This window comes from Talpa occidentalis, unplaced genomic scaffold, assembly GCF_014898055.3.
Source record: "Talpa occidentalis isolate TD23 unplaced genomic scaffold, MPIMG_talOcc4v2.1 talOcc4.12, whole genome shotgun sequence".
In the NCBI taxonomy this organism is placed as follows: Eukaryota; Metazoa; Chordata; class Mammalia; order Eulipotyphla; family Talpidae; genus Talpa; species Talpa occidentalis.
The window spans coordinates 80,329,957-80,356,644 of NW_023601212.1; the positions used below are offsets into that span (position 1 = coordinate 80,329,957).

General features: G+C 54.7%; 2 protein-coding genes across 2 annotated transcripts; both read left to right on the plus strand.

Moving 5' to 3' along the window:
- Positions 1-3,757: 3,757 nt before the first annotated feature.
- On the plus strand, positions 3,758-6,249 carry MOGAT3 (monoacylglycerol O-acyltransferase 3). Its single transcript, XM_037504512.1, has 7 exons — positions 3,758-3,863; positions 4,073-4,180; positions 4,260-4,330; positions 4,599-4,803; positions 5,041-5,215; positions 5,803-6,005; positions 6,095-6,249. Exons 1-7 carry the CDS (start codon positions 3,758-3,760, stop codon positions 6,247-6,249), a joined length of 1,023 nt encoding a protein of 340 aa, XP_037360409.1.
- Positions 6,250-17,318: 11,069 nt separating this feature from the next.
- Positions 17,319-24,066, plus strand: NAT16 (N-acetyltransferase 16 (putative)). Its single transcript, XM_037506912.1, is given in 7 exon segments — positions 17,319-20,333; positions 21,090-21,129; positions 21,132-21,155; positions 21,158-21,312; positions 21,974-22,121; positions 22,124-22,270; positions 22,273-24,066. Coding segments are annotated over 7 exon segments (1,206 nt in total). The 5' UTR covers positions 17,319-19,937; the 3' UTR covers positions 22,569-24,066.
- The last annotated feature ends 2,622 nt before the right edge of the window (positions 24,067-26,688 follow it).

Sequence of the window (26,688 nt, forward strand, 5' to 3'; positions counted from 1 at the left end):
TCACCAGAGCCAGAGCAGGGAACAACAGGCAGACCGACGAAATACACTGCTGAGGGGAGCAGCGGGCGCCGCAAGAGAGGTCTGTGCGCCATGTGGGACCCTCGCCCGTGGCCGGGGATCGAACTGGCGCTGCAGAGGCTGCGGGCAGCTGCGCAGCCCAGCGCTCAACCCCTGCGCCACCAGGGGAGGCCCTTGTAGAAACTTTTAAAACCCAACCTGGCCTGTCCACCTGTCCTAGGATGTTTCCTGCCCTGGACAGCTCGCTTGCCACAGGGGCTAGAATCCCCTTCTTCCATCCTCCTGCCCAGTCTCCCAGGAAAAAACTAACTCTATGAGGCTCAGGGTGGGGAGGACCAGACACTGGGAGAGCCAGCACACAGGGATAACTTGAGGGAGGAGCAAATGCCCTTGGGTCATCTCCAGACACTTTCTAAGGTCACCTTCTAATTCACCCCCACTGTCTTCTAATTCACCCCAACCTGGAGCAGCCCTGGAAACAGCCTAAAGTTGCCTACAGGCATCCCTAAAGTGAGTCCCATTCTAAAAAAGAAAACCCAAAACTTCTTCTATGAAGCCTTCCTCATTGGTAAGGGGTGCTGATCACCTGGGAGGTTTCACCTTCCACATGAACCAAGTATCTCTCTGGCCAACTTTTGTCCATCTCACCTTCATCTTGTGCTTTGGGATGGAAGTGGGGTACACAGGGATAGGAGAAAAAGGCTCTTGACCAGACCCCTGAATGGCGAAGCTACACAGAGTGAGGCAGGGAGCACAGAACACAGGTGCCGGCCTGGGCGGTAGGTCTTGGCACTGGAAGTTGGCATCTCCCATCTGCCAGGCACCCAGCACGAGGGCTGAAGCTGTGAGCTCCAAGCCTGCAAAGACTTCCCAGAGCACCACTGTGATGGAGGAACAATTTTATGCTATGGTCATCTACCCTTCAGGGGCCAGGTCCAGGTAGCTAACAGGTGACCCTGCCATCTACTGTACACATCACTTGGGCAACGCTGCCCCCTTCCCAGACCTCTGCTACCCCAGCTCCTCACAGAGGCCTAAGGTCCTGACCACTACAAAGCCCAAACACTTTCCTCAGTCCAGCCCAGGTCCCTGGCTACACCCGGGTCACTTCCATTTGGTCCTACAGGTTTTTATCTAGTGGGTTCAGGGAGCGGTTAACCCTTCCTTGTTGGGGTCTGGCATGCAGGCTAGCAAAAGGGGCAGGAATGGATCAGAATCAGCACATTCTGATGCTGGCCAGCGGGGGCCAGTGGGTCGTGGGCCAAAGGGTACGCTTGGGAGCCACAGTGGCCTCTGAGACAGCCTACACTGAGTTCTAGCCCCTCCATGCTTCTCTGCAGGTCTCTGAGAGTTTGCTGTCCTGCAGTGAGTCCCTGAAGCTCTTGGAACCCAGGCCTGGCGACCTGCTACCCCATACCCACAAGTGAGGGAGCAGAGGAAGCAAGGGGTCCTTGAAGCCATAGAACAGGGAGGGGAGCCAAGGGGACTAAAATGCCTGGGTCCAGAGTCCCAGCTCCCTCTGCCCCCTCTTAGGTGCCTGGCCACCCTGGCCCTTGCACTCCTGGGCTGGGCTGGACCCTAGCAGTCCTCTATTTGCTTAGGCTCTGTGGCCATTTCAGTGGCTACTTCCCATAGCAGTGAGGGCACCTCACCATGCTGGATAAGAGCTGGCATCCCCAAAAGTCCAATCTCACCAAGCAGGTGGGCTGTGCACCCTTTGTTCCCCTGCTGCTTAAAACCACACAGTTGGGGGTCTTCCTGGTGGCGCAAGGGGTTAAGACAGACGCAACCTATGAAGCTATCAGCAGCCACTGAAGCACGAGTTCAATCCCAGCCCAGGAGTTACCCTGGCTACAGGGCGCAGCAGACCTCTCCTGTCGTGCCCGCTGCTCCCCTGCAGTGCTTTCGGTCTGTCTGCCTCTTCAGCTCCCCATGCTGTCTCTGGTGAATCCTCTCACCCCCACCCCTGCACCTCTGGCCTACACCCCAGTTCTTGTCTGCATAAATAAATAAATCTTTAAAAAAAAAAATTACAGAGTTGGGCCCCTCCCATTGACCCCCTCAGCTTTCACCCTCAGGGGTGCTGGTCAAGGAGGCCACCAGGAAATTCTGCACAGAGGCCACAGGCTTCTTCCCCTTCTTCTCCACCCCCAGCCCCACCTACTCAAGCTGCATTGTTGGTGTCACCCTCCTTTCTTCCGGGACTTGATCAGGTGTGGTGGAGAGGAGTGGGGAGCCTCACCTCAAGAACCCCCAGCCCCTGCTGTCACCTCCTACCCGGGCCTCCTTTAGTCTGGGGGGGCACCAGTTTCCAGCTCTACCTTCCCTGTGTGGCATCCCCACCCCCCTTCTCTCTAACACGCATATCGGGTCCCCAGCCTCTGCCTTCCTCCAAGTTTGGTGTCCTCTGACCCATCACCCGCTAGCTGCTGTCCCTGCAGTGGTAGCCAGGAGGCTCCCGTACTGGGGGGGCCTGGGGAGGCAAAGCGGCCAGACTCGGAGCGCAGAGCACGGGCCTTTCAGATCCCGAATCAGAGGCATTTGTCAAGTTGGCTCTGGGACCCAGGCGAAGAAGCTGCAGTTGCCTAGCGGGATAATCCCAACTGCCCTGTGCAGGAGGGACGCCTCTTGTTCCCCCAGGGCCTCCCCGGTGCAGGCCCTCTCAGGGAAACCGAGGTCTTTCAGCAGGTCCCAAACCCGACGAGCTCATGGGTGGGAGAGCTCAGGAAGCCCCGCAGCAGCTGCTGAGCGCGGGCCGCTGCTGTTCCACCTTCTGCCTTTCAGGGCGCCCATCCACCCTACCCTGGGCTGTGACCTCTGCCCCCTCGGCTACCTGGGCCCTCCAACCCGCTCCCCTCCACCCCCTCCTTTCCATACCCGCGGGAAACGTCCCTGGTGGGGTCTGAAATCTGGCTCCTGGCCACAGCGGCCTCGCCCCAGGACCGCCCTTTGACATAAGCAGCAGCCCTGAACCCTGGCGGGTCTATTGTCACTGGTGGGAGGGAAGGGGGTGGGCGGGGCAGGGTAGGCTGACCCCAGCGATCCCCCCACATCTCGGGTGGTGCAGGTGGACGCTGGCCTAGTTGTTCAAAGCACACAAGGCCAGCTATGGTGTTCCATATCCCGCCAGCCCCAGCCAATCGATACCTCATCCCCACCTAGGCCACCCCAGCCCCTGCAGGGTCCCCACAGTGGGGGAAGGGGGTGGGCAGGGAGCTGAAATTAAAGGCTGGCACAAACCTGTGGGAAGTGTGTGTGCCCCTGCAGGGCCAGGGACCTTGGCTCGCCCAACCTGTCTGTGGCTCCAGGTGGTAGGACACTCCCTAAAGACCAGCCAACAGCTTGGGGGTGTTAGGGGCCTGCCCGGTGGCGCTCAAGATGGCAATCTCTGTTGGACTTCTGGCCCTGCCAGCAGCTGGGATTCAGCTGCAGGCTCTCCAATGTTATGAGTGCCCTCCCCACAGCAATTCTTTGGACACCTGGGTGCCACCCCTCCCTCCAACACCCTGCCCCGCCCCCCAACCTCACCCAGCAGCCAACCCAGACCGACTGAAAGTTCAAAGATCAGATTGAGAACCTTTAGATACTGGGGCACAGATCCCAAGATTTCCCCATCCACACCCCATACCTGCTATCCCTGGAGGCCCCAAGGATTGTGCCAGAGCCCTCTCCTGGGCAAACCAGCCCAAACCTTCCACAAAGGCCCTCCGGAACCCCGCTGGGCTCAGGAGCTGCTGGGATGGGTGTCTCTGGGGCCCAGCTGCCCTCCTCCACAAAGACCCTGCAAAAGCAGGGTCTAGAAGTCCTGGGTGCCTACCTCTACGTGCTGAGCTTCCTCTTCATGGGTGAGAGGAGGCAGAGACATGGGTGGCCAGTTCTCTGAAGGGAGAAGGGGCTGGAGAGAGAGAGGTTGGGCTCCCCGTTGCCTGGATTTGGGGTGTGGGGGGTGGAGGGCCAGAGTTCGGCAGGTAGATGGCTGGATGTTGGGTAGAAGGAGCCACTGGGTGGAAGAGGTTCCGAAGAAAATTAGTTTTGTTTCTCATATTTCTCCCAGGCCCTTTCTTTTCCCTTCTTGTCTTCTCCCTCCTTTTCACATCGCTCTGGTCACTTTCTGTCCTCTATTTGACGTGGCTCTTCCTGGACTGGGACACGCCCAACCAAGGTAAGCTCCGGGGAGGGGTGCAGGGAGGAAGATGTGCTGGTGCTTCCAGAGTCCTCCCCCATTTTCTCTCTGTTCAAAGGTGGAAGGCGATTCCAGTGGGTGCAAAGATGGACCATTTGGAAACATCTAAGGGATTATTTTCCTATCAAGGTGACAAGTTGCCCTCCAGAGAGACTCTCTGCTCCTTCCTCTCCCCCACCTCCCGCACCTCCTCACCCCTTCCTATGCTGCAGCCTGAGCGCCAACTGCTTAAGCTCAGGGAGCGGGGTAGGGAAGGAGTGGGTCTGAGATTGGGGCCCTATGCTGTGACCCCTCCGAGGCCTTGACTCTGAAGTCTGTCCGGGTGGAAGGCAACTCTTTTCAGCTGGCATCTTCCCTTTTATGTCTCCCTCCCCTCAATACGTCCAACACCCCAAAGTTGGTGAAAACAGCAGAGTTGCCCCCCGACCAGAACTACGTGCTGGGTGCTCACCCACATGGGGTCATGGGCACTGGAATCGCCAGTAATTTCTCCACCGAGAGCAATGACTTCTCTGGGCTGTTCCCCGGGCTTCGGTGCACCACAGCCATCCTGGCCGGTCTCTTCTACCTCCCAGTCTATCGCGAATACCTCATGTCCTTGGGTGAGTGGGAGGAAGTACTCGCCAAGCGGAGGGTCACCCAGCTAGCCTAGGGACCAGGTCTGACATGGGTGTCAGGGAATAACCTGGAGTAAGTGCTTGCATCCTTGAGAGGCACTGCAGGGCACTCTGGCATGGGCAGGGCAGGGTGGAGTGTTCTGGAAGGAATGTGATGTAGGGTGAGGAGCTAGAGTGCCCAGGAGGGGGTGGTGACTGCTCCCCACCTCCTCATTCCCATAGGATTGTGTTCCGTGAACCGCCAGAACCTGGACTTTATTCTGTCTGGACCCCAGCGTGGGCAGGCTGTGGTCATCCTGGTGGGGGGTGCCAATGAGTCTCTATATGCGGCCCCAGGGGAGCACTGCCTCACACTCCGGAAGCGCAAAGGCTTTGTGCATGTGGCCCTGACTCACGGGTGAGTGGGCACAGATGCCAAGAGCCAGGGCTGCTTCTGAAGACCAGAATATCACATGCATCTGGGGGGCCACACTCCCTCCCTAGACATCCAGGCCCCTGTAGGTGGGACTGTGTCCCCAGAGTCCTGCATCTAGAAAGTGCTAACTCAGTATTGAGAGCAGGACCCAGCCAAGCACTGGGCCCTCTTCTGCTGTGCTTCCTCCCGCCCTGAGAGAGGCAGACTAGCTGTACAAAAGCAGGACTCTCGGCTCAGAAACCTGGGGCTCCAATCTCTTTCTGATACCATCTCAAAGGGACAACCTGGACATATGTCTTTGCCTATGAAACAGGATCAATACCTGCCTCACAGCTATGTTGAGGTGTAAGGCTGGATGCCACTCTGCACAGTCCTTTCTCAGGAATGTGTCCCTTCTTCCAGATTTTTCTTTGTAGCCACTGTCATTTGCTTCAAAAGGCCTTGGCAAATGGAGACATGAGGTATGGGGAGGGATTTGCAGCCCTCTGAGGCTTCATCTTGAGGCATTCTGGTGCTGGCTTGAACACCTCTTCTCTTCTGTCTACCCGCCCCCACCCCCCACCCCCCAGGGCTTCCCTGGTGCCTGTGTACTCCTTCGGGGAGAACGAGATCTTCAGACTGAAGACTTTTGCCACTGACTCCTGGCAGCGACTCTGCCAAACCACTTTCAAGGGGCTCTTCGGCTTTTCTCCCTGCATCTTCTGGGGCCGCGGCCTCTTCTCTGCTGACTCCTGGGGCCTGCTGCCCTTTGCCAGACCCCTCACCACTGTGGGTGAGTGTGCCCTCCAGGGAAGGAAGCTGCCATCAGTCTGCAAGCAGCAGAGACCTGGCGCCTCACCCATGTCGCCCCTCTCCCCACAGTGGGCCGCCCCATCCCCGTGCCCAAGCGATTTAAGCCCAGCAAGGAGGAGGTCGACCACTACCACATGCTCTACATGGAGGCTCTGGAGCAACTCTTTGAGGAGCACAAGGAGAGCTGTGGAGTCCCTGCTTCTACTCACCTCACTTTCATCTAGCCCTGCCCTTCCCCCCGCCCCAGGCCCACTCCGCAGCCCCAGGCCCCTGAACCAGCGTGCTGAGACCCTCACCCACTGCTGTGCAGTGTTCTTCCAATAAAAGCTGGTTTTCTCCCACCGCTCCTGGGTAGAACTGGAGGCCTGCACAGCTCATGCTCTGCTCTGGGAGGTAGCGTGCCCAAGAGAAACCTCCCCCCCGGAACTGGAGTTGCTGCCTTAGATGGAGGATTGGGACCCTGAATTCTCCTTGCAGTGAAACTTGATCTGGCTGCATGATCCTGCCCAAGTCTCTTCCCTTTGCTGGGTCCCTCCTCCTCTGTGAAAAATGCATCTGCTTGGCTCACACTGTGGGCTGGCTGGCACCGAAGTTGAGTGGGGAGTTGAGTGGGGATGAGGGCGCCAGCACCCGGAGAGGCAGGCTTTGGGGTGTGAGCAGGCTTTGGCAGGTGGAGAAGATTTAGGTAGCTGGATGGTGCTCCATTGTGAGCAAAAGCTGAGTTTGGGGGTACCAGTAAGGAGCATAGACTGATCCTCATGGTAGAAACGATGGAGTTAGCACACAGTTTGCTCTGCATCACCCCCTCGGCCTCTCTGTGTCCTTGGGCTGGGAGAGCAGATGGAGCCGTGAGTCACATTACCAGCTTTTAGCGCTACTGCAAGCCCAGTATTAGGTCGCCATGAACTCAGTTGCTCAGTAAGCACAGCAGTGTTGTGAAGGCCAAAGAATAAGACTGAAGGGCTTTAGAACAATAATTGGCAATATATAGGCCAATGAGAAGTGGCTGTCATCACCACAGTTGTCCCAGGCGTGGTGTGGGCAAATAAGGGGGTACAACGAAGCTCTAGGGGTCCTCGTGTGGTCAGGGCATCCTCTGATTCTACCTGTCTTATCCGCTGACTGACTCTGTATCTATACCCAGGACTTAAACAAGAATAACTTGTTAGAGTGTAACTGGAAAGCAACTATATTTGTCTTCCACTGTCCTATAAAATGTATTCAGAGGAACAATTTTCCCTTGGCCCTGGATGAAAATCTGGGCAGTCCCATGATTTATCTGGGTCATTCTCAGGGAAGAGTTCTACATTCACTTTACGCTGGGACACAAAAGCCTTTCGTTCCTATACTAATTGACACTTTGATCTTCACCCAAGGGCTGGAGTTCCCTCTCCAGCAAGGGTCAGCCATGGCAGGCGGCCTGCTTGCTCAGAAGCGGCCGCTGGGGAAGGTGGGGTAGAAAGGGATGGGCTTCTTGCCTCCCCCTCCCCTGCTAGCTGCTTTCACCAAACACTTTGGGATTGGAATGTGGGGCAGAGGAAGGAAAAGGAGGCCCCAAAGCTCCCGAGGGCTGTCATAAGACAGCTTTGCGATTTGGGTGCTCTGATCTTTGAAGCCGATGCCTTCTCGAGGATTACTTGGAGTTTTCCCTTTAAGTTCCTCTGGCAGTTTCTTGTTTTCTCTGTCCCTGTATTCAACATAGATTCCAGGCTGGAGGAAGGAAGAGGGGTTGTGCCTCCTTGGCCCGGATGCCTGAGTGTGCAGGCTGGCCCCTGTGCTGCCCCTGGTTGCTGGATTTCCCCAGTGGGCACATCTCCCAAATGCTGGGGACATGCCAATCTCCTTGAGTCTTGAAGCCTTTGCCATTAACCTTGTTGAGGTAACACCACCCCCAACCCAGGCAATCTCTGCTGCCGTACTGGCCTCGTTGAGGGCTCCCATTTTCCTCCTGTCACCTGGCTTTCTAGACCGTCTTCATCAGGCTCCCTTCTTGAGAGGAACTGGTCTAAGGGGCCAGAGTCTCACATGAGAAGAGTGAAGAGTCCAGGCTCGACGTGTGGGTCACACCTCCCACCAGTCTGTGCTGACCCAGACTACCATTTTCTGTGTGACAGATACAGACCCTAGACTGAGAGGCCCGTGAGCTCCTCAGATAGGCCGTGTGAAGAGGACAGCGGGAATGACGTCCACACCCACCCACCCACTGTTTCCCAGACAATGTCACCTTGGCCTTTTAGCTGAGTTTGCTGCAGGGGTCAGGCCAGCCCCTGAGCAACGTTGTAGGCCTTCGGAAGAATCACAACTCTAAACAGGATACACTGTTGCCCAGGACCCAGAGAGAGGGCCTGTCCCTTCTGGTTCTGGCTGCTGGCACATTTCCTAAGTCCTTAAGGAGAAATGTGATGCATGGTCCTCCTGGTGCTGTGACAACGGTCATGTATCAGGGACAGAAATAGGAGAGTGAGTTGGAAGGTGCATATTTCAAGGTGGGGGATTAACGCAGAAGCTGAGTTTGAGGGTCAGAGGGCTATGGGCCATACAGCACCGTGGGGAAGCAGCAGGAGCAGGAGTAGAGCCCACTGTGAGTCATGGTGAGGGACACGTCCCAACTCTGATTTTGAATCCCAACTACTGACGACTGTGACATTGGCCAAGTCACTTTTCAAGCCTGTTTCCCCTTGTAACATGGGGCCACCTACGGCATAGGTATTTTTCAAATTTTTATGAAAACATAGCACAAATGTGCAGGTTACAATGGCACAGCTGGAATTTTCCCCTACTGAACATACACAGGGTTATTCTGAGACGCAAATAAGGGGCTCGTAGGACAGATGCGCAGATGTCTTTGTATTTAGGTGAAATAAGGCTGCCATCCAACGAAGTCCTGCCACTCCCTACCCTTGGATTTCTCTCCTGAGTGTGTGCCCCCTCACTCATGATGGAACTGGAAGGAGACTCTGGAAGTTTCTTTGGAGAAAGGGAAGATAGGTCAGACCTGGAGAGCAGGCTGGTGTCCATGCAATCACTGACCACTGGATTTCTCAGTGGGCACATCCTCCAAATGCTGTGGACATGCTAGTGACCACTTTCCACAGAGTCAAATAGTGGTCTGAAAATATTAAGTACAATGAGATAGTTTGAGAGAGACCACATTCACTTAAGTCTTATTACTGTAATTGTTAAATTGGTCTATTTTATTGTAGTGTTGTTGGTTTCTTACTATGCCTAATTTATAAATTAAACTTTATAATTGGTATGTATGGATGGGGGAAAACATAGTGTATACAGGGTTCAGAAGTGTTTGCAGTTTCAGAAACCCACTGGGGTTTTGGAAAGTATCCCCTGAGAACAAGCCCCGGGGGAAGAGGGGGTATATTGTGTTTTCATAAGTTCACACCCTCCAGTACTAGGGATGAGGCCTCAACATACTATTTGGACAGAAGATAACTATACCCACAACAGGGGCTTTTTCTAACTCACAAAGGTACTGGTTGCATCCAGAGGTGGTCTTTGTGCAGATTAGAAAAAGAATCTCAGTATTGGGTGGTGGCAAGCACTGGCCAGGGAACCTTCTCTTTGAGGAATTGCCTGCACAGGTGCACAGGGAGAAGTGGGGTGGCTCAATTATCTGAAGGTTTGTTCTATGTGTTTTTTTTTTTTTTTTTGTGGGACCCTCGCCGGTGGCCGGGGATCAAACTGGCGCTGCAGAGGCTGCGGGCAGCCTCGCAACCCAGCGCTCAACTGCCATGCCACCAGGGAAGGCCCTCTGTTCTATTTTCAAGAGGCCTGGATCACTCAGTACAAAGCCGTGAAAGAACTTCCCTGTACCACCTCTCCTCCCGTGTAGCTTATTGCCCCAGCATCGTGTCATTTTCCTCACCATCTGGAAGAGTATGAATTGCAAACGTACACTCTAAAGAAGCTCCTCAGAGCTCCCTGGCCACCACCTGCAGGGCTCCTTCCCTCCCTGCCATCCTACATGTGGCCACCAGAGGGCGGCCTCTACTCTCAAGGCAAATCTCACGCTGAAAACCCTCCAGGGCTTTGGAGGCCCCTAAGAACAGGATGGGTGCAAAGTGCAGCCCCACCCTAACGCAGGCAACCTAGAACTGCTTGTTCTTGCAAAATAGGCTCTATCTCAGCTCTGGGCTTTGCTCAGACTGTTCCCTCCCCACCGGAGGGACCCTGCCCTGCTTTATCATCTTAAGGGGGGATTTTTCGAACTCAGTTCAGATTCCACTTTCAGGACACCTCCTTTGATATCCCAACCTGTCAGACTGACTCAGGGCATTCCCTCCTCTGCATCCCATGGCTCTTTCAGAGCTTTACCATGACGCATCTGGGTTGCTTTAAAACACCAGTTTATCCAAAGCCCTGGATAACTTGGGCGAGGAGGGCAGCAACTGCATTGGATTGCACCAGCCTGAACACGGGTGTGAGCAGGAGTTCATAATGTTGCTAAAAATAGTCATTGATCCGCACTGAAGGATACTAGGGAACCAGCTCCTTGGCTTGCTTTTGTTTTTACTCATTAGATTACAGATTTATTACAAAGGATTCTTAAGGATAGGAATCAATAGTCAGTTGAACTGAGTTCGAAAAATCCCCCTTAAGATGACAAAGCCAGGGATGTGAGGGCGATCTGGCTGCGACATCTGTCACCCCATTGATTGCCAGGGTTGATTCGGCTGATCTGGCTGGCTAGGCGGGTGTCTCTTCCTCCCTCACCGCTCCATGTGCGTCCTTCCCGAAGCTGTGCTCGGAAGAGGATGGCTTTCCCCAAATAGAGACAGACCGGTCTTTGGTCAAGGGTATACAAGTAGCTGGGCTCCCCTGCTAGAACCTCCAAACAAGCTCTCAAGATGATAAAGCCGGGCAGGGTCCCTCTGGTGGGGAGGGAACAGTCTGAGCAAAGCCCAGAGCTGAGATAGAGCCTATTTTGCTGACTATTGATTCCTATCCTTAAGAATCCTTTGTAATAAATCTGTAATCTAGTGAGTAACTGAGTAGAGCTGCATAGAGCTAAACATGGGGGGCTAGCGGGGGTGCCATTCCCCCCCCACACACACACAAATCTTCATTCTTATCCACCCAGATGCTCCAACTGGTTATTTTGAAAATTGACAAATAAAGAAGAAATTTTGGAGCATTTTAATCCTGCTGTTCCTTCACAGAGTATGTCTTAGGTTAGAGAGTTTCCTGTAATAGGCATATTTCAGCTAGTAAAAGAAAAATTGACAGAATAAGAATGTTATCGGCTTGCAGACACTCATACCTGGTTAGACTTTAAGTCTTGAACATCAATGTCTGATAAGATTCCAACAAGACAAAGAGATTTGAACTTTCAATGCAATCGGCCTAAGAGCATTTCCCAGTGAGAACGTAGTCTTAGAAGGAAATGCAGTGTGAGTGACATAGAGGAACTTTCCTAGTAGTAACCTGATGGGGGCCTCTCTCGTGGCATAGGGGTGAAGTCTCAGCACTATCATGCTATCACCACAATAGTTTGACCCACATAGGGTGCAGCAGACCTCTTCTGACCTCTCCTGTTGCTCCCCTCAGCAGCATATTTCAGCAGATCTGCCTGTTCTGCTCCCCACTCTATCTCCGGTGAATCCTCTCATCCCCTGCATCTCTGGCTTACACCTCGGCTCTTGTATGCATAAATAAATCAAAATAAATCTTATAAAAATGACTGGTGGGGTTAATTTTAATGTTATGTGTAGCCCAATAGGTTCAAATTATTATTTCAATATGTAAGCAATATAATAGCAATGAGATATTTTCCATCCTTTGGGAGGTGAAATCTTTGAAATTTGGGTTGACTTTACCCTTAGGATCCATTTTAATTTAGACACTAAACATCCATTGGAAATATTTGATACATAGAGTTCATAAAATTCACAGGTGAAAACGTGGATTCACTATGGAAAAATTGTTTTAAAAATATTTAAAAGTTTCTGAATAACTGAAGCAATAATCCATTTTAAAATTTATTTAGTTATTTATTTATTTTTATAGAGGCATGCTTTATTTATTTGTTTGCTGGTTTGTTTGTTTGTTTTGTTTATACATGCACTGGGTACAGTCAGAAGCGCGGGAGGGTGAGAGAATTCACCAGAGCCAGAGCGGGGAGCAGAGCAGGCAGAAGGACTGAAGTACACTGCTGAGGGGAGCAGCGGGCGGCAGGAGAGGTCTGCGCGCCATGTGGGACCCTCCTCTGGTGGCCGGGGAGCAGCCGGGGATCGAACCGGCGTCGCAGAGGCCACGGGCAGCTTCGCAACCCAGCGCTCAACCGCTGCGCCACCGGGGAGGCCCCATTTTAAAATTTAAATGAATTAAAATGAAATGAAATAAAAAACTCAGCTCCCCATTGTACCAGCCAGATTTCAGGTCTTAATCACCTCACAGGGCTAGTGGCTATAGACCGGTCTATGGAACTGTAGGGTAAATGGAATTACTCAGGCTTTTTGCGCCTCTAGCCTCTATGGCTATCACCTGTGACCTTGGTCGTGTCCATGCAGAAGGCACTTGGGAGTGTGAGCACAGGGCACACGTGCCTGATTGTGGACACATGGGGTATGGGTGTGGGCATGCGTAAGTGTGCACACCTGAGCCTAGAGGCCAGCGCTATAAGGATGGCATCACTCAGAGATGGAGGACAGCTATGAGAAGACAAGTGACTACAGAAGAGGCGAGGCCACGAGAAGACACAGGACAGGGATCCCAGAGAAAGCATAAAGATTCACTGGGGCCTGGGGGATTGGATGAAGCTGGCCTCCAGGCTCCCCTGGCCTCCCTGCCTTGCCTGCCTACAGGTTTGCCACTAGAGGAACATATAGAGATAGAAATATTTTATTAATTAATTTATTTAAAAGATTTATTTATTTATGCATACAAGAACTGGGGTGTAGGCCAGAGGTGTGGGGGGTGAGAGGATTCATCAGAGACAGAGTGGGGAAACAGAACAGGCAGACTGACTGAAATACACTGCTGAGGGGAGCAGTAGGCGAGACAGGAGAGTTCTGCTGCGCCATATGGGTCCCCTCCCTGCTGGGGATCGAACACATGTTGCAGTGGCTGCGGATAGCTTCGTAGTGCTGCATCCCAACGCCTTGCGCCACCAGGGAGGCCCCATTAAAAATTATTTTTGATGGCCAGGTACTTCTTGAGAGCAGAAGTAGAATCAACGGAGTCCAGAGATGATGACACTAATGGTTGCTGAATGAGTGAGTGGACATGATGGCCAGTATTGTTTAATGTAGGCTAGAGAGAGAAATGTATCGATTGGGGAAATGAGGACATGCAGTTTCAGGTACATTCAAGCACAGAACTTTAGAAATACACTGTGAGGCAGGGCTGCACGTTGATTTGGAGTCAGATACCAGGAGTCTGGCTTGACCCCCACCTACCTGCGTGGCCATCAATAGAAGATCAATTTAATCTCACTTCCCCAAGTGCAGAAGTAGATTGAAGTCATTCATTCATTCACAGAATATTTATTAAGCACCTACTATTGGTTAACAGAGGCACAAAGGTAACTATGCCAGTATCTCTGTTCTACAAGAGTTCACGGTCAAGCTCAGTGGTGTTCAGGGCAGATCAGGGAAGAAGATCCATGGTGGCTCATTGCGGGGGAAGAAGCAGTGGATGTCCAGTGCCCGCAGAGGAGGGCAACCCCAACTGCAATAACAGGGATCAGTGTTACCACGCACCTGGCCCAAGGAGGGGATACTAGCCTCTCCCAAATAAAAGACCCCAATAAACAAGCTTGCTGAGTCAAAGCCAAAGGAAGCGTCTACAGAATTCAGAATGCACTGGTCTTCACAGACATTTGTTTTGGGGCTTGTAGTTTGCAAAATACTTTCACAAGGCTTATCTCATTTGGCCCCTCAGAGGTGAGAATCCAGTAGGTTGTGAGTTTGCAATCAGAGGACCCAATCTAGCATCCCTTGCCAGAGATGGGGCTTAGCCACAGCATGCAACAACTCAGAATCCACTTTTTTTGGTAAAATGACTGAACAATGCTGTCCACTCTACAGTGTTATGAGGATTAAACCAAAGTGTTTTGTAAACATTCCAGATGGCTCTGTAGTCCATTCTAGGTGACCACCAGATAGGGTGACCCAGGATCCCAGGCCAGGGAAGTCAGGGTTCTAGCTTCTTGAACCCAGCAGATCACACCTCTATCCCAAACCAGCCTTGGCCCCAGTGAATTTTCAAGCACAGTAGCACAGCTCCCTGTATCCTCAGAGTTCAGAGAATGCAGAAAGCCTCTATTCTCTTGCTCCATGGGGCAGCCAGGAGATCAGTCATCTTTGGCTTCTTTCCACTGCCCCTGTTCTCCAGCGGATTTCGGATAGAAGTCTGAGCAAAGTGATTTTTGGAACCAGATGGTTTTCCGTATTGGCCCAATGAGCTGTCTGGAGACAGAACTTGGAGTGAGATCTTGCTTCTGAGTGGCTGAAGGGATAGGAGCTTCAGGGCACTTTCTATTCTGATTGGGTGGGGCAACTTGAAGAGGGTGAAAGTTAGACAGTTCCAGGGTATCTGGTGACAGGAGTGTCTCCCTTGAAAGGGAAGAAGTTAAAATGTGACTGCATCTCCCTTCAGGCCACTGATGCCTTGAGCTTTCTGAAGTGCTTTCCCACATACGCACATTCCCCCTTTTCACTGCAGCTTTGAGTCATGTAGTGCGTCAGCAGTTTCAAACTCAGAAACTGGAGAAGTCTTAAAAAGCCTTCAGTAACTCGCCAGTTACTACTCGGGCTTCTCTGGACCTATAATTCCAGTGATGATTCTCATACCTTTCATCTTTGATGGATGGGAATCCAGGAACATGACCCTCCACCTTATCCCATTAGCACAGCCAATGGGATACATTTTCCCGATTACAGTTACCACCCTGGAAAGTTTAAAAATTGAATGGAACGGGTGAGTGATCAATTTTGAGGGAGCTGGGATGAGAACAAAGCTGGGGGGGGGTCCTATCCTCACAAACTTTAATACTCCCTGTACCTTCAGGGCACCTTACAATTGCTAAAGAACTTTACATTCACCACTTACCTGGTGCCTCGCTTTATGGGAGCTGGAAGGGAGCCCCTCAAGAGTTACGAATGTAGGCCACTAACTTACCCGCCCGGCACATCCCTGCACCCACTGGAAGTTCCGGCCCATGCTTTGCTCTTCTGCCACCTGTTTGGGTTAGCACAGGTAGCCCAGCCTCCCTGGTGCTGCCCCCACAGCCTTCTTGTGGGCCAAGGTGTGTGTGTGTGTGTGTGTGTGTGTGTGAGAGAGAGAGAGAGAGAGAGAGAGAGAGAGAGAGAGAGAGAGAGAGAGAGAGGATGCAGTGCACACAGGTGTACCTGGAAGCCTTTAGGTGTGACGCCCTGCGGGATGTGTGTGGGGGCCTTGCTGCCTGGCGCCACCAGAGGCTTGCAGAGGTGGTCCAGTTCTGGGGGCTGGGGCGGGGCGGGGAGGTGAGGTTGCTCTGGAACCCCAGGGAGTGGTAGGCCATCTGACTCATCTAGGCCTAGCTTGCTCCGCTCCTTTCAGCTTCCCAGCTTCCGTTTCTCGGTATCTCTCTGTTTCCCACTCTTCACGGGTTTCCAATTTCCTCTTCCAGTCTCCCCGACCAGGTCCCCAGGGCCGTAGGCGCCGCGCCCCCTTTCCAGTAGCTCTTATCTGGCAGCGGGAATTCAGCGAGAGGGAATTACCGTAAGGGGGTGACCAGGGGATCTCGGGAGGGTGGGGACTCCCACTCCCAAATCGAGTGAGGCGTTGCATGGGGTGATAACTAAACGAGCAATTGCTACAGGGCAGGGAGAGGTGCAGCCCAAACCCCGTTTCCTGGGGACGACCCTGATACACAATCACTCCTCTACCCAAGCCCTCTCCCACCCTCGGTCCCGCCGCGCAGCCGGGACAAGGGGCGGGGTCTCGTGGTGCGGACTCGAGGCGCCCCGCAGTGCCAGCCGCTGGGACCTCGCGCCTCCTCCTCCCCAATCCCCGCAACTACTATCCCCCTGTTTCGCCCCTCACGGCGCCCCAGCCTGCCCCCAGACAGACTCGAGTCCGTTCCAGATCCGCGCCGGGTTTCCCCCGCGTTGCTAGGGTCTCCGCCTCCCGGAGCCGCCGCCGGGGCCTGGCACCAGCTCTGGTGGGAGCAACGCGCCCGCTGCAGCCCCGGCCCTCCGGGCGCGCCAGCCCGCGAGCCCGAGCCACTGCGGCGCGGACCCTGCGGCCGCGCTCGAACTCCGAGTCGGGACCCGACGGCGCGGCGCGGCGCTCACGGGCCGGCTGAATGTGACCCTCGGGGCCCTGAAGGGACCCCTCTCTCGACACTGCTGTCTGCGGGCCGGGCCCCCTTCCATTTCTCAGCGTCGCGGCCCTGGCTCCGGCGCCCGCGAGGGGGGTGCCCGCCGCCCGGGGGCTGGGGCTGGCCTGCTCCCCTGCGCCCCCAGCGCGAGACCCGGCCGCACAAAGCCACGGCCCGCCCGCCGGAGGAAGAGAGCCGCCGCGCCCCAGCGGGCCAGCCCTCCCGCCCGGCGACCGAGATAACTGGTATGGGGCTTCGCTGACGGGTTCAGATGCGCTTTCCCGTCATCCCTTCCCTGTCTGGTCGCCATTGCTCTCCTACCTGTCTCCAGAAACCGGTGCCCAGGGGGACCCCTGACTAGTAGAAAGCTTCCTTCAGAATCTTCCTCCTTCCTGCCTTCCCCACCCGACTCCAGGAGAAGGGAAGACCCTCCAGGACAGCCCCCCTCCACGGTTGTGACCCCCTGGGGTACCCTCACTCACACACCCCGCCCATTGGTCCCTCTTCCTCATCCCCCATGGGCTTCTTCCTGTCTCCCGCCTTCGCTCTTGAGGTCTCAATTCACATTCTGCCGCTGTTCTGGTTTTCTCCTCCCCAGACCGCCCTCCCTGCCCCAGGCCCGGGAGAGAAGGGGGTGTGTCACGCTGCTTTCTATTTATGGCTTCCCTGGGGAGGGGGTGCGTGCTAGGACTTTTTTGGCATCTGCTGGGCCCTGAGTCACGAGGTGTCATGTCTGTGACTCGGCATCAGTGCCTCCTCCTGCTCCCCTCTCCCATCCCCTCCCGCCCCAAGCTCCCTGGACGCCTTTGTCTCCTTTCTGCCTTCCTTCCTGTCCTTTTCGCTCTTCTTTGGGCGCTTTGTTTAGCTCCCCTCTCTTTGTCTGCGCCTCTCCCTCCGCTGTGGGTCCCTCTCCTTCCTCTTCCAGCTCCGAGAAACTGTCGACTTCAAGGGCATCAACATTTCAGGTGTGTGGGGTGCGGTGGAGGTGGGGTAGAGGGGTGGGCTCCCAGCACGCCCAGCCATGACAGCGATCATCCCCGCCCTGCAGTGATCATTCATATTTATGAGACTGAAAGCATGGATGCAAGATTGTGGGAATATGGATGGCAAGGGACATGCTGTCCTTCTTCCTGGAGCTTGGTCCAGAGGAAGACCAAACTACAACTCCCACAGCACCCTGGAGGCACATAGCTGCTGCTGTCTCTGCCTTTGCCTAGACACACTGTGTGAGTTTTAGAGTCAAGTAACCAAGTTTAAGGGGCTATTCTGGAGGGTGGGAAGGGATCGGAGCTTGGAACAAGATTTGTAGGGTCAGTTGGCAGCGTTGGCTTGGTCTTGAATCCTTGACCTGTATTCCCAGCCTCCGGCTCCGCCTGGGTTTATGGACCTTGGAACCTTTGTGTTCCCCCAAAAGTAAATAGGAGTAGAGGAGTGTTTTGGGACAAAAATAAATTGGCATGTTCCTGCTTCTTCCCTGTGACCCTGGGGACTCCCCCTTCCCCTTAGAAACAACTTTATCTGAGATATAGAGACACCTTTTGGAAATAGTCTCTTGCCATCTTGAAAGAAAGGGAGGGAAATGGAGCCTGGTGTCTTGCATTAGTTGGATGTACTTCAATCTTCAAGTTGCTCACATTCTTCCCCTCTCTCGGGCAGTGAGGAATTGCTGGAGTCACCACTGGGCCACCAGTTTGTATTTTCCAGGGACCTGGAACAACTGGAGAGGTTGCCTGGAGATGCAGATGGAAGTCACAAGGAGTAACCTGCTCATCTGTGGACCCATTGGCCCCAGAGCCTGGTGCAAGGAGTCTGATGCTTGAGCTGGCCCCAGGCTTATTGTTGGCATAGGAATTGCTGACAGTGTGGGGAGGGCAGTGGGGGTTCCTCCTAAAACCCCATCTCTGGTTCTGAGTCAGCTTTGCCCTTAGCACTTGGGCCCTTTGACCCCTGTTGTGGACCCAGTGATTTCTATCCTTGCTCTTCTGCCTGGGTTTGGAATGCAGATACACCAAAAAGAGGTCTCACTCACTGACTTGGGAGCTAGGAAAACTTAATTCTTAGCCTGGGCTCTGCCCAAGTTGAGTCACCTTACACAAGATCTTAACTCCTTGAACATGGTGGCCTCAGTAGTCCTAGCAGGGCCTCTCAGATACTCTGAGCCTGCGTGTCTCTTGCTCTTTGATGATACTGGCCCAACGCTGTGCTACCTCATTCAGGCTCACTTAGTAGAGCTTTAGCATCAGCCTAAGACTGGAAAAAAAAAAAAAAGAAGCAGATGTTTTGAAACTTTGTTTGTAGAGGAAGCACAGTTTATGTTTATGGTATGGAAACTAAAATCAAACCTAAACTGCTCCTTGGTACCACTGCATGCTCCTTCTCCCAAACCTTGGTCAAATTCTTATTTTAAAAAGTAGTAAGTCCACCCAAACCAATATCATTCGCCTTGCCCCCTACAAAGTAGCTGGTATGCATGCCCTCTGGGATGTAGATTAATGAGGTGTAATGTGAGGGGAGGATCATAATTGACTGCAAGAGGGAAGGAGGGATTTAATTGGTTGCTTTGGTTGGTCTGGGGGAGAGAGGACTGGAGAAAGGAGACATCAGGACTTGGGGAGGAAGCTTTCTCTTTGGCCCTGTCTCTGGGCAGCAGAAATAGAAGAGTCAGAGGCCAAAGTGGTGCCAGATCTGTAGGGGACTGACCTAAATAGGAGACTTTGAAGATTGAAAGGGAGGAGAAAGTCTTGAGTTGAAGGTAGGGCAAGAATTACAGTAAGGGAAAAAAAATAGAGGGAGAAGGGGGGGAATTGCGTCTTTGGAGGGAGCCGAGTGGAGAGAGGGGCCTGGGTGATCTTGGTGGACATTTGGTTTGCTGTATCTCCAATAAGGCCTTTCAAAAGCCCTAGAGTGGGGCCAACTCTCCCTAAAAAGTAGGAGGAGGAGGAGGAGGGCAAAGCAGGAGGAAGAAAGGGGCTATTTTGATTAACCTGGGAGGAATTACTTGAAATTCTCTAATGGAGCTGTCCATCCATCTACTCCTTTGGTTTGAATATGTGTGTCAGCGTATGGCTGGTTCCCAGAGGGCTACACTATGGCAGAGATCTGCAATATGGAGGAGATCTGGGGTCTACATGGCCCTGCCTTTGCTCTGGGATTATAAGTGGCAGTGGCAAGAAAGGGGAGTTGAACCCTATGCTTTTCCCAGGCATCCTCTTATAGGCAGAGTGGAGAGGAAAGGAATTCCTTGTGTTCTTGCAAAAAGTCTTGCAGAGGTGGTGGAATCCTTGAAGGTACATTATTTACCCCCTCCCCCCAAGGCCTTTTCTCCTTTGAGTCCCTGGGAGTATTTGGGGGAATGGAGGAGATCTAATCTCTGAAGAGCTGACAAGGTCTGAGATTTGACTGTTGAGTCTCTGGTAACGTGGGTTAGGGTAGTACTGGGAGCTGAGCAGGGGTTGGAGGTGGGCTGAGGTCCTCTGTTCCCAGGGACTGTATGGAGAGCAGAAGAGATGGGGTGTTTGTGTGGGAAGGGATGGTGGGGACTGTCTCTAGGGGGGCTCTGATTGAGGTGCTGGGTTCTTTCTTTTCTGCAGGGTAATGAAGCTGGAAGCCAGCTGTGGCATAGCCACCTCAGAGGTTCCTAAGTTGGAAAAAGATACCGAGCTGGAGGCGGAGCCCTGCTCAGAGCCCAAGCCACAGGAGGCTGGGGCAAAGTCCAAGTCTCAATTGGGCCTTGAGACTGAGGCCCAGTCCCTGGCGACTGAGTCAGGGTCTGAGGTCAAGGCCAAGTCCTTGGGGGCCAAACCCAGGTCAGGACTGGGGCCTGAGGCTGAACAGTTGGACTTCGTGGTGGCCCCAGAACGGGAGTTTCAGGAGATGCTGGCCATCTCTGGGGGCATCTACGGTGGCCTGGACTATCTTCCCAGCCGCTACCACAGCTGGCTCCGGGAACCCTATCGCACCGTGGTGCTGGCCAAGCGCAATGGAGGAGTGGTGAGCGTCGGGGGGCGGGGCCCAGATGAAAAGGGGTGAGGCTACGTTGGGGTGCATGGATTTTAGGATGGAGTGGAAGCGAGCTTCTCCCCCACCCTCGTCCGGATGCTGAGGAACCAAAGTCGGCTTTAGAACCAAAGAGCAAGGCTTGCGGATCCAGCAACCCAGCCGATGAGGGTGGAGTAGGGGCTGAATACAACTCAAAAATGTGGTGGAATCGGAGGGAGGGGCCGGTGAGAGCTTCGGTGTTTGAATTCGTTTGAGGAATTTCTGGGGGCAGGAGAGCAAAAAGAGGAGATGAGGCAAGAGGGAGTAGGTCTGTGGGTGGGAGCCAGGATCCCGGAGCAAACGGAACTCCCGCACAAAGACGACCTGTGCGCTGTGCGCAGGACCCGCTCCGCGAAGGGCTCGGGGCGGAGCTATGAGGCAGCGGGGCGTGGTAGCTATGGGGGGCTTGGCAAGCTCTGGGGGTGGAGCGAAGGATAGGGGGCGTGGTGAGTGGCCCGGAACCCGGAGCCCGGAGGAGCTGGAGCATCTCAAGAAGTGGAAGAGATCCCGGCGAATGACATCCTGCCGGCTGTGCAACCCGAGACCCGAGTGATGAGGAGAGCTTCCTGGGCAGGCCCCGGCTCTGGCCTGGAGCCCCGGCTGGTGACGACGGAGCGCTCAGCGTGTGGGAAGAGCCAAGCCCTGAGAGCCGAGAGTCCTGGCAGGGCGGAGGCAGGGAGGGGGCCCCCTAATGGCCTCGGTCCGCAGATCGCGCTGGAGTCGGCGCACGTGATCGACGCCGGGGAGCCGGCCTGGTGGAGGGGCTGCGCGTGGCGCCTGGGAGCGCGGCCAGGGCGTGGCGGGGCTGCTGCAGCGCTTCTGCTGGAAGCTGGTCGTGCAAAAGCACCCGGGGGTCAAGGTGGTACGGCTCACCCGGGACGACCAGCGGGGCCCCCGGGAGCTGAAGAAATACCGCCTAGTTACCAAGCAGGTGAGAACAGGGAAGCTCCGAGGGCCCGGCCCCTCCCGGGGCTCTGGGGATCCTCCCTGGCCAATCACTGGCTTCCTTTCTCAGTCGGCTCTACCGAGTGGGGGCGCCCCTGAGCCCTGTCCTGGGATTCCCAGTCCCAACCTAACCTCTTTTGCCCACGGCAAGTCAAACAGCCCCCGAAATACAACCGTCAGCCTCAGTCCCCAGGGGCTACCCCAGGGGCTGGAGAGTCTGGGCGTCCGGACTTCCGTGACCGACCCTGCCTCCCCACCATCGATCCTATTTCCTTCTGGGACACTAACGTCCTAACCTGTGCCTTTGTCCTCCCCCTCCACCTCCTGCTTCCTACAAACTGATCTGCTTCCCTCCCCTCGGATACCCAGCCGCCACACACCCAGTTCCTTGGTTCCTGCACTGATCCCACCGCTCCTTGCGGATCCGGGTATTCAGAGGCCTTGTCCCTGGTTCCTCCATCCTACCCTCGGGGACCCAGGCCTTCCAGGCTCTCGTGTACCCCAGTGCACCCGGCCCTGCAGGTAGGCCCTCCCGAGGGACTCTGCTGGGAGCCCATGGGTGTAACTGTGGGAATGCAGATACCCAGAGGTGCCGGGCTTGCCAGCCTTCCCACCGCCCGCCCCGTCCTTACTCGTGCCCCCTGCAGGGCATCCTTTCGGTGCGAGTCAACGCGTCAGCGCTGCTGGCCGGCCTGGGTGCGCGACTGGCAGCGCTGAGGGCCTCCGGCACCTTCTCGCCGCTGCCCGCCGAGGCCGTGTGGGAGGCGGACGGCGACGCGGCACGCCTCCTGCTGTCGCTGTCGTGCAGCACGACGTGCTCCCGGGCGGGACCGTCATCCAAGACCCGCAGCCCTACGGGCCGACTGCGCGCAACCTGCGCCTGCTGGCGGCCGAGGGCCTGGAGTGGTGCGTGGGCAGCCGCGCGCGCGGGCTCACGCTGTGCACGCGCCCTTCCCCCTTCCGCACGGCGGAGACGGCACGTGGCGCGACCTCAACGTCGACGCCTTTGGCAGCGATGGCGAGCAGGTGCAGAGTCAGTTTCTGTGGCACCCGAAGCGCCAGGCGCCGCGTCTAGCAGGTCTCAACGGCAGGTGTCAGCTCTTCCTGGCGCCCCAGTTGTGGTCACGGCTCGCTGACTTCTGCCAGGACGGCTCGGGACTCGAGCTGGTCAAGGGTTACCCTGAACAGTACCTGCTGGAGACCGACATCTCAAGCCTCTCGGAGCAGAGAGGTGCACTTTAGACCCGTTCCCTTTCGCAATCCCCAGAAAGCCCCGCCCCCTACTACAGCAAGCTCCGCCTCCTGTCCTGCCCTCCTTTGGCGGTTCCGACACCTCCGCTTACCCTGTGCCAGTCCCTCCTCCTGTACACGTACCCCTCTATCTCCTGCTCACCTCTTAACATCCCCGAACGCCGTTGCCCACGCCCTGCTCTGAACCTCCTCCAGGTTTGGAGGATTTCCTTGCGCTGCTGTCGTCCACCCTGTCCTATTCCCTGCCAAAGAACCAGCTTCTTCATAGGCTTGAGGGACTTTTCCTGTCTGTCGTCCTGATCTGGAAGTCTTCCTGGCGTCTCCGGTCCACCTCCTCCTGGGTGGAAGTGGGCAAAAGCGCCTGTAACCCCCCGGGACCCAGGCGGGAGCACAGCTGCCCATGACATACCACTTTCTTCCTCCAGCCCTTTCTCAAACCCTCAGAACTTGCCCTGCAATCCCATCCTTGCCACCCTCTCAGCCTGTGGTGCCTCCAAATTAGTGTCCTCTCCTTACTTCTCTCTGTCCTCTCTGCCCCCCCCGCCCCATTCCACTTCTTTCTGGACCTCCAGGACATTTAACTCCTCATTCCCCTTTTTTTTCTTGCCCCTCCATTCCCATTTCCAATAACCTTCCTCACCTGTCTTGTGTGCAATAAGGAGACATTGTAAGTGAAGTATACTTATAATACCCTCCACTTGTCTGTTCTGTTTGCCTCCTACTTTGATGCACCTTTCTGAGCCTGCATCCCTTTGACTTCGCAAGATGTTGTTAGTTCACATGCCCCCAACCAGGGCCATGAACCAGGCCCATGGTCCAGAGAGCTCAGGCTGGAGACTTTGGTGTACTGGAGGGCAGGTCCCTCAGTCCAGTGTGGGGACTGTCTCTTCTGGTCCTAACCCGGATGACTTCTAGTGTGACTGGAACCCCCACCTCCAGATATTCTCTGGACACCCCTCTCATCCATTGGTTGCTTTCTGCTTTGTGGACTTTGACAGTCTTCTACTGAAATACAAGTAATGGCAGCTACATTTGCACAGCACTGTCTCCTAGCTGGATCCTCACTTCTACCAGAGAGGAAGTGGAGTTTCAGATAGTTCAAGTAACTTCCAAGTCACTTACAGTAGCTGGCAGGGACTAAACATAAGCTGTCCCAAACCCAGAGCATGCCTCAGAACTTCACACTGGGATGGCGGTAACTTGAACTTCTTGTTGCACAATGGACTGTTGCCTGAGATTCCTTTACAGGGAGCAGAGGGTTCGCTGGGGATGGAATCCAAGACTTGGGCAGAGGAGGGCGCCAGAAGGTGGAAGAAGGTGGTTAAGAGGATAGCCTCTATTTCCCTACTTTCCCCAGTTCCATTTTTTGCTGCTAGGCTGCTCTCCTCTGCTTGGCTGTCTCCAGTGTCTGGCCATGCCCTCCTTGTCACTTCAACCAAGGCTGTATTGCAATAAAATGAACCCTTTGCCCACCCTCCGTGTCTGTTTCACTTCTCAGTGGGGAGGAAGGAGAAGCTTTATCCTCCCCCCTTCCCCAGCAGCCTGTATTAGAGAGGATCTCCAAGCCCTGTGGCAATGGGGCTAATGACTTCCTGGAGGGGGGCTGGGGAGGGCTGCTGGCCGTGCACGCCCCCACCCCCACCCCAGCCTAGCGGCGGAAAGGAGCGGTTGCTCAGACCCGAAGCTGGCAGCAACGCGACGCCCTTACTAGCCCAGCGGTCTCGCGCTCCCCCGGCTCTGGGGGTGGGCTGCTTCCATGGACTCCTCACTCAAGTTTCCCTTGGCGTCCAGGACCAGCTGCCCTCGGCCCCACGACCGAGGGGTCTAACTCCCAGCTCTGACTCTCGTGGCCGAGCGCCCTCGCTTTCCCCATTCCTGGTGGGCGCTGCGCCAAGCAGGAGGAGGTGGAGGGAACCTGGGCGCCGCCCCCCCGTGAGCCGAGCTGCGGAGCGGCGGGGACTGCGATCCCGGAAAGTAACACGCGGGGGCGCCAGGACGAGCGCGGACGCGGGCGAGGCAGCGCAAGGTGGTTTCGGTCCGTGTGAGTGTGTCCATGGGCGTCTTTGTGTGTCTGCGTTTCTGTTCATGTGTGTACGAGTCAGAGGGGGTGTGGGTAGGATGTATTTGGGACAACGTGCCTGGTGTACCCCAGACTCAGGTACTCCAAGTGGATGTTTCGTGAGGACTATGCTTGGTGCTATGTACGTGTGGATGGGGAGGCGAGTCACTGGACTATGTATCCTCGAGTGTGCAAGGCGTAGCCTGTGAGTCCCTGAAACCGCGTCTTAGATTTTGAAGTCACGCTCCCCGAGGGTTCTCAACCCCTCCCACCATTCCGTGTTAAAGGAATGAAAGCTGTCAATATGAATCTCTAGTACCCTGGTCACATTTTCAGCATGTCTCTAGATGGGTGACCCTTTTAGGTTAGGTGTGACACTGTGTTTGTGTAAGTGGGTGTGTCTCAGAATATCAGTGTCGCTCTTCATGGCTGTGTGTTATGTGTGACAGGTGGATTTTGGAGGTTGGTTCAGAAGGATGGAGGTACACGATTTTCTTTCTCTTGTTAGTTTGTGAATACCACCTTCCTGAGAGTTTTGCCCTTCTTGGTCTCTCCAGCAGCTGTCTCTCTTTGTGTCTCTCTTCATCTCTGTCTCTTTCTCGCTCCCTTTCTTGGTGACTCATCTCTGCGGCTTTGCCCTCCCCCGACTTGCTGGGTCTCCCTTCCCCCACTCAGGAGTGGGTGGGGGTATGAGGGAATGGGACCCTGGGATTGAAAATCAGGGTGAGTACCCCCTTCCTGTAACTCATCATTCCCAGGCCCACCAGTGGCCCCCAGCCTTCTCCCAGTCTCTTCTCCAGGACTCCCCACCCTACTGGACTGGGGATAGAGCAATGATGCTTTTAAAAGGAGCCTTTTTCAGAAGGACCTTTAGCATTTTCAGTTCAAAGTGGAGACCCCTGCCCCCTCATAAAGTGCCACCCTCCATGCTTCCCCCCCACCCCCATCGCTGACGCAACAAAAGGCTGCAGAGGTGAGTCACCGGTTGGGGGGAAGGGAAGGAAATGGGAGACGGTGAGCTGCGGGGGGCCCCAAGCCCCTGCCCTCATTATTTCTCCTAAACCTTCTCAGGAAAAAGACTCAGTGCTCTGACCCTCTCCCCTGGTTTTCCAAATCTTCAGCTTGGGTTACTAGTCATCTGGATCCCCATCTTCTCCTGCTACCCACCTGGAGAGTTTGAGAGATTCAGAGCAAAGACAAAGAGAGATGGATTTATACAAACGACTCAGCAAACACCAGACACCCCCTCCAGGTCCCCATCACAGCTTTGCTGCTCCCAGTTGTCTCTCCATTCTCTTTCTTTCCTGCCTTCTCCGTCATCTCCCTGAACCCAGGAGTCTGTCCCCTGGTCAGTTCTTTTCCAGAAGCCCCTAGAGGCAACAAGGGTATGAAGGGCAAAGCACATCTCCGAAAGGTGGTATGTGCGTGAATGAGCTGACCCCGACAGAAAACTGGGATGGGGAGAAGCAGAATCAGATCCAGAGATTCAGAGACTATGCACAGACATGGCACAGATTGTGGAGTTACCAAACCCATTGCCTTTGGCACCCCAGGAGTCCACCTGATGCCCCTTCCTCCATCCCATGATGACTGGGTCTCTTAGGATTGCAGGATCTGAGAAGCTCTCTTGGACATCTAGGCTTGGTTGGAAGAAGGAAGGGGTGGGGATTTGGGGGAACACTCTGAAAACTAGGGGTTAGGACCTGAACTTGGGGGCTTGACTTGGATACTGAGGTTTTACTACATAGAAATCTAGAGATGAAGGTAAATGTGGGGGAGGGGCAGGCAAGACCAAAGGCACATGGAAGTCCACATAACCTCTAATGTGTATCAATAGGGATGGAAGGATCCAGAGAAATGCAGACACATGTGCATACATACACACACACTGTCATACCAAGCCAGGCACTCTCTTCAGACACTAGCAGATACCCAGGTTAGATGCACTTAAATTCTCCCAACAGAACAGGTAAATGGGCTTTCAGAGGGATCAGAACCCACACACACACAGACGACTGAAGAGGTAAACACAGTTACACAGACTGGAGCGTT